Source organism: Amphiura filiformis, chromosome 14 (genome assembly GCF_039555335.1).
Source record: "Amphiura filiformis chromosome 14, Afil_fr2py, whole genome shotgun sequence".
NCBI classification, from domain to species: domain Eukaryota; kingdom Metazoa; phylum Echinodermata; class Ophiuroidea; order Amphilepidida; family Amphiuridae; genus Amphiura; species Amphiura filiformis.
In genome coordinates this window covers 51,388,125-51,394,850 of record NC_092641.1, presented here as the reverse complement: position 1 = coordinate 51,394,850, position 6,726 = coordinate 51,388,125, and the positions used below count along the sequence as shown (strand labels likewise).

General features: G+C 38.7%; 1 protein-coding gene across 1 annotated transcript; it reads right to left on the bottom strand.

Moving 5' to 3' along the window:
- Window positions 1-1,624: 1,624 nt before the first annotated feature.
- On the bottom strand, window positions 1,625-5,806 carry LOC140170273 (phospholipase A and acyltransferase 3-like). The gene is made up of 3 exons (XM_072193642.1): window positions 5,428-5,806; window positions 3,861-3,920; window positions 1,625-2,168 (listed from the first exon to the last, which is right to left on the bottom strand). Exons 2-3 carry the CDS (start codon window positions 3,886-3,888, stop codon window positions 1,690-1,692), a joined length of 507 nt encoding a protein of 168 aa, XP_072049743.1. The 5' UTR covers window positions 3,889-3,920; window positions 5,428-5,806; the 3' UTR covers window positions 1,625-1,689.
- Between the last annotated feature and the right edge of the window lie 920 nt (window positions 5,807-6,726).

Below are 6,726 nucleotides of genomic sequence, written 5' to 3'. Positions count from 1 at the left end.
CACCCTAAGAACATAATACCACAAGGCAAGAGCAAAAATTAGGAAAATGTACATTTTTCGGCAGGCATAATTGATGACGTTTTAACGTGAAATGTGTACAATATTTCAAAACCAAATTGTTTTTGTATAGGACAACGGATAAAGTTTTAATATGCCACAAATGGCCATATTAAAAGATAAGCGCACCCTAAAACAAGCAACCCGCCCTACACACCATCACATGTTACGCCACACTATAGGCCTATGCTACCACACAGAGAATGCTGCAGTATTTTAAAACGTAGTTTATAAACTCTGCAAAGTAAATCACAACTCGCCAATACTATATTCCACAAATATGGACATTAATGTATTCGGATCACTGAGGTGTGTCCAATTTAAACATTGGAACTGATTTCTATAAAGCTTAACAATATCAATTGTTATACCTTTACGGTTAACCTCGGTTGGTTTATTCAGGGATGAGACATGGGACAGCTTTAAGGTGATAGAGGCACAGGTGTGTAGTTCGATTCCAAAACCACTAACTACCATTCATACCCATCACCTGTTTTTATCTGTATTATCATTCGAATTGCCCGTGGTACCTTATACGATGTCAATATTTTATATTGATGATGAGGTTGACATGAGTGACATTATATTGTATACCCTCTGTTGCTTTAGACTTGACCAAGTCTTTTGACATGGTTAGAACAGTAAAATTAATTTGCAGAGAAAATTCATGATGTAGGCTGTATATGCCTAAGCCTAAATTACTAAGTTATAAGAGGTGCGACATATTATCATTATCATTATCAAGATATCATAGGCCTATTATTTTGTATTTAACATAGGCCCTACTTTACAGTTAACATGGTACTTTATGAAGTAGTATTAATGAATCATCAAAAATTCAAAATTAAATTCATGTAGGCCTATATACCAAAATTATTAACTTCAAAATCTTCCAAACAGGACATAAAAGGTATAATTTACGAGGATACTATTTTGGTGCCACACTCTACATGCATGTAATCTAAGACCAATTGTAGGATATTGAGTTTGGATCTATGATTTGTTCAGTTTCTTGTGAGTACACAATTTTTGGTCCTACATGTATGTAATCTAACAGTATGGAAAATGGTGCCAGGTGCAATGCTAGCCATTTACATGTAAACATTAAAGAAACCACCATGAGTTAATATCAGCACATTTATATTTTTTGCAAGCTGGATTTGACCAGGGATATGAGACAACACAAGGGGGGGCATATAAAGCAATTATTGAATAGGCCTATATTGTATGCTTTCCCACATGTGACTTATAGAACCAAAGCCTTGGGCCAAGGCTACTATAATTGCTTTAAGCAATGCATTATGTAAAGCCACAAAATTTATTATTCAAGGTCTGACCGTCTGTTAATGACCTGGCAACAAACACGCACACGGTACAAATAGTTGTAGCTTGTAAACATGGTAAAAGATACTGTTTATCGCAAAAAACATTAAAAAATTATACTTTAAGGTATTGTTGTGTTAATTTTTGTATGGCACATCATACATACACATGTGCTGAGGTCAAAAAGGTATCAATTTTGTTTTTGACCCCTGACTCACCTGTCATTCAAAACAACCCCTTAAAGCCTGATATTACAGGGCTTCAACCTTAAATGGACCCAGGGAGAATGCCTTTTTTGAATCACAGTCGCTATTCATCACAATAGGAGGGATATTCATCAAAAGTCGGTGATCCACGGAAGACGTTGTCCACAAATCTCTGTATTCCGCTAGTTATATCTATTACTTGCTGGCTCTCTGACTTTCCATATCTCATGTAATTCGCTTTATGTTCGCAGTTATTGGAAGCCGCATTGTACGTTCCGCCGAACATTCCAATGGATTCCCGCGCTCGTTTGAGAATTTCGGTTTCTGGAAGAGGTTGCCAGGCAGCATCCCGTTCGTTATTGACACGTACTTTGCTTTTACCGGCTACTTGGATTATTTCATCGCGACGATAATGAGAGTCAGACTTCGACGTCACGCCAGGTCCTCCACTCATGTGATAAACCCCTCCTTCACCATCATAAATACCCACGTGTTTGTATCCTCCTGGTCGTTGAAATTCTAGTTTGTCTCCTGGCTTTGCTTCTCTTCCAATCTTATCGGAATCTGTCCATGGTGTTTGATCTGTATAAATGTTGGAAGAAAGAATACATTTTTTAGAGATTTTTATTATGCTGTAGAGTACAGATTGTGATCAAAAAGTGCTTTAAAAATAGCGGAACTTGCAACTAGCTTTCTTGCAGCTTATGTTGTCCCTATGAGTGCCCTTGGATACTTCACACACCAAAACACACCTTTTTCAAAAGGCAAAACCCTATTGTTGCACGTTGGACAATGCCGAAGTGCCACATTGCGGCAAATATGCCTGAAAAATGTGCCAACATTTGAAGAAGCATGGCTTAAAGCTTGTATTTGTAAAAGTATCTCACTGTCTTTATAGAATTGAAATCTCAGTGAGAATGAAAAGCACATTCCTTAACCACATGTCGCATTGAGAGGATTTGAGTGACTACCACTTGGAATCATTTCTGGTATTTATTCCTAGCTATAATGAAAAAGAGTAACATGTATGGTGGTGTATTTACTATTGATATTCAATGTATGACAACATCTCGACTTGGTTAGAAATCGGAATATATCCCGTTATTTTTGGTATCTGTAAAAACTTATTGTAACGCTTGCAGTTGAATATATGTGTTGAAAGAATTATGGTAAGCTTCTGTCTGTGCTTTAAACTCCCAGTCTGTGCCTTGATCCCCAAAACTGAAAATCGTCTTTTATAGCGGAAGAGGCGTAATTACTATGCGCAGAACAAACAACTGAGTCCTTAAAGCCGATCAGTGGCTACGGCGCATGGGTAGTGGGAAAGAAACATATCTATCTATCACACAAGTGGTGTGCGGAAATCGTATTTTGTTATACTTAACCTGAGTCCCTCGGTTTATTGGGAAACACGGCGGAACAAAATCGCCATACGTGGCTGTTGAAGAACTAGTGGATTCACCCTACTATCATGGCAATTTCTGACACCAGAAAATATAGGGATGTAGTCTCGGTTTCAGCCAATATGTGCTCCTTCGTCACTAAACAAACCGTCTGGCGACAACATCATAGTACGTCTTTTCTGATTGGCCAATCATCGTCATCATAAAATGTTAAGATTGAGAATTGGCTGTCAATCAGCGCTAGGCATCAGCGAATGCAGCGGTTGATGGACAGCTATGCGATTACATAAATCTACGCAACGTATGTGAGTACGCACTGCGAGTCGCTGATATGAAAGGCGATATCAGACGATTGGCGCCTCATCAGTGGCTGCTAAGCTAGCGTATATTTTGCGTTTGTGGGGCCTATGATGTTTAGTGTCAGTTTAAAAGTCACGTAGGTCCTATAGCCAATTGAAAACAGTTTTATTTGGAAATTCATTAACCAATCGTCTGATATAGCCGTTCATGCCAGAAAACCACACCGTGTACTCGCGTGCATGTGTGGATTTATATCACCACAAGACTGTCAATCAACCACTGACTGTTGATTGACAGCTGAAGAAACACGAACAAATCCCGGGCCAATCATAAATGACGTTCTTAGAGGTTGTCGCCATCGGTTTGATTAGTGACGAAGGAGCACAAACCGGCTGGGACCGAGACTAACCCATAGCATTCTTTACTGATGCGGCAATTGATCTTGTTTGATGAACAGTTCAAAACAAATATTACATAACTGAGTACTCATTGAATTCAAATTATCTATCGCAAGGGACACAAAAGATTGCACAAAAAGAAAATTAGCGAATACATTTACTAAATGACTTACGAACTGTGTCCTTGTTCTCTGCCATCATCAACTGTACGGTATATTTTTCTGGTGTAATTCCTAGATAACAAAAGTAACAAAAGCCACTACAATCAACTGTTGAATGAAATTGAACTCATATAGATACTGTGGGCAGGAAATACTTTTTGAAGATACTATCGGGCAGAACGGAGCCAGTGACCTCGCAATTCAACAAAGCGTGGAGACCTTTAAATTAATGAACCCTTAAAATCGTTCACTTAGCGAAGAAATCACATAAAATGTCCGGGCAAAATGTATTATCAACTTTTCGGTAAAATGGCCGACTCGATAATGATATTACAATTTCGATATAATATGATATATACTTGGTAAATTTTCGATTTTTACAGTCACGACGGAAAACTGTTGCAAGCTACGGTTACAGTAAATTCAAACTTTTCCAGTATGATATTTATGTTTTGAGATGATTTTGCCAACTTATACGTGCAAAATTGCTTAGGTGAGATTCATATGTTTGAAGAAATGGACATTTTACTTCCGGCCGAAGTCTGACTAAAAGTTTCATCCTAATTTTTTAGGCCACATCTAAAAATGATGAAACTTATGGTCTTGGGTTGGTGTCGAACCCATGATTCACTGACTTGTATTCTGTCAACAAAAATGATTGATTGTCCTACGCCTAAACCACCCTAGGCCTTAGATAAATTTGCCCTAAAATTTAATTTTCAAAAAAGGAAACTAGTTCGGCAGAGGAGCGTTTCATCATGATCATGGTTATCCAACTAATGCCATAGTACCAATGCGCTTGACTAGATGTCCACCAGATTCATCAGTAGCTATCTTAATAATTGAAGCTATATGCACAACTCGGGTATAAAATTAACAATACAAATATCGGCAGTTTGCATTTTCATGCCCTCTCCACTTGCAATTGTGGGTGCGCCCCTGTATAGACCATTTGACATAATTATTTATCAACAAAGGCGAGTGACTGGTCTATCGATATGCTTGAACGAACCGCTACACTGTTCAATGGCTTTCTTGTACTATATGAAATGTGGAGGGCGATTTAAAATGTACGTGCCCTGAGCAAACTACGATGCGTACTCACACTTCAGGGCAAAGAACAATGGAAATTGCCATAATTCGCGCGCATACTGCCGGGAAGTCATTACGTCACATATCAAGTGGTCTATTGCCTACATGGTATCCTGGCATGATATTATAAGGTAACTATAATGTCAAGATTGATTCTAATGAACCCAAATGGTTTTCTCAGAACCAGGTGGTGGCCGCATTGCATTCTCTAAATTCAGTAAATTTTCATCGTCAACCGTGTAATTGAATGGGATTATTTTGAAATTTTAAAACGCTTGAAATATCACAAACAAATAGGCCTATGTTGATAAATAATATAAATACAAGCTAAAACCATTGGGGTTCGATAATGAACCCCACAAAACTAACCGACTATATTGGAAAATGCCATACGGCCGGGCGGTTTCACAAATTGCCGGCTCGATCATGTCATCCGCCGCCTGCTCAGAACCTGCAACACATCAGATATAAAATGATAGGTTCTTACCTGCTTCGATTGTAGACTAATTGTTTCAGCAAACACTCTTCTGATGACTACTCCTCAAAAGGTACGCTTCTTCTACAGTGGTGATTGATGAAAGTGGTATCTTTACAGCTAGCGACTCATTAATGAAGAAATGTATACGGTGCGTAAATTTAAAGTTCTAAACAAATTGAAAGTGAAATCAGTTCCAAAATTAAAGTAAAATCAGTTCCAGGTGTAATAATAGAATCGTGTTTGGAAAAACTGTTGCTAGAACTTGCAGGCTTGTGCTAGTCAAAATGGCTTCAGCTAAAAATGACTGTATCAAGATATTATATATACCATACAAAAGGGAAACAAAACAATATGGTGGGAGGGTAATGGGTTGTATTATCGAGATAAAAATAGTTATTACCAGGGAACCTATTATATCCCTCATTAATATATTCTCGTTCATTAATTGGTTAAACGAGTATCATGTGACCAAAAATAGTTTTGCTATTTTGCAAACTTGTTAACAAGCCTATTGATGAGGGAACGGGGTACTATTCAAAGTACTATCTCCCGGGGAAATAGTTTTACTATCTCCCTCTGAGCGCGTCCCAGAGCGCGTATGACCTCATAACCGCGTCGCAGTTCCTAGTGGTCAATGCAACTCGCCACATACGCGGGATATCAGTACCGGCTCCGGGGTATTAATGTGTAGCAATTCGTTTTGTCTTGCGAAGCACACAATTTTAAAGCAGCACAGACATGACAGAAGTGCAGCTAAAATACGGCGGTTTAATGGCATAATCTGAGTTACATCAGGATCAGTATCTTAATATTGATGGTGAAATAACAGGGAACATGTACATGTTAACATGGTTATTCGTTTCACGGCGGTATTGTAGAGGTTGTCACACATTTTCACGGTAAGCTTTAGCCACTCAACATGCTCAACTGTGTGCGTGCTTTGTGCATTCAATCAAAACAAAGCAAGGCCGGCGTAGCCTTGACTAGGCCTAGCCTACATTTATGCCTAGGCCTATGCCTTGTGTTTAATGACCAAAGAATATATTAATGAAGGATATAAAACAAATATTTACTGCTCTAAATTCGGGATCTGGTGGAATCTATTGGTCCCCTCGGTGAACTGGAGACCGTGAGCCTACTATTTTCCCTCGACCTGGCGGTCTCGGGAAAATAGTAGGCTCACGGTCTCCAGTTCACCGAGGGGACCAATAGATTCCACCAGATCCCTCATGAGCAGTAAATATTTGTATACTATATATCCGGGAAATGCCTTTCCAGGATCTGTGCTGTCACTTTAGGTCAAATAAA

Coding starts and splice junctions, on each gene's coding strand:
- LOC140170273 (XM_072193642.1), bottom strand. CDS start 3,888: ATGATGGCAGAGAACAAGGACACAGTTC. Junction 2,169..3,860: donor AGAGAACAAGGACACAGTTC/GTAAGTCATTTA, acceptor ACATTTATACAG/ATCAAACACCATGGACAGAT.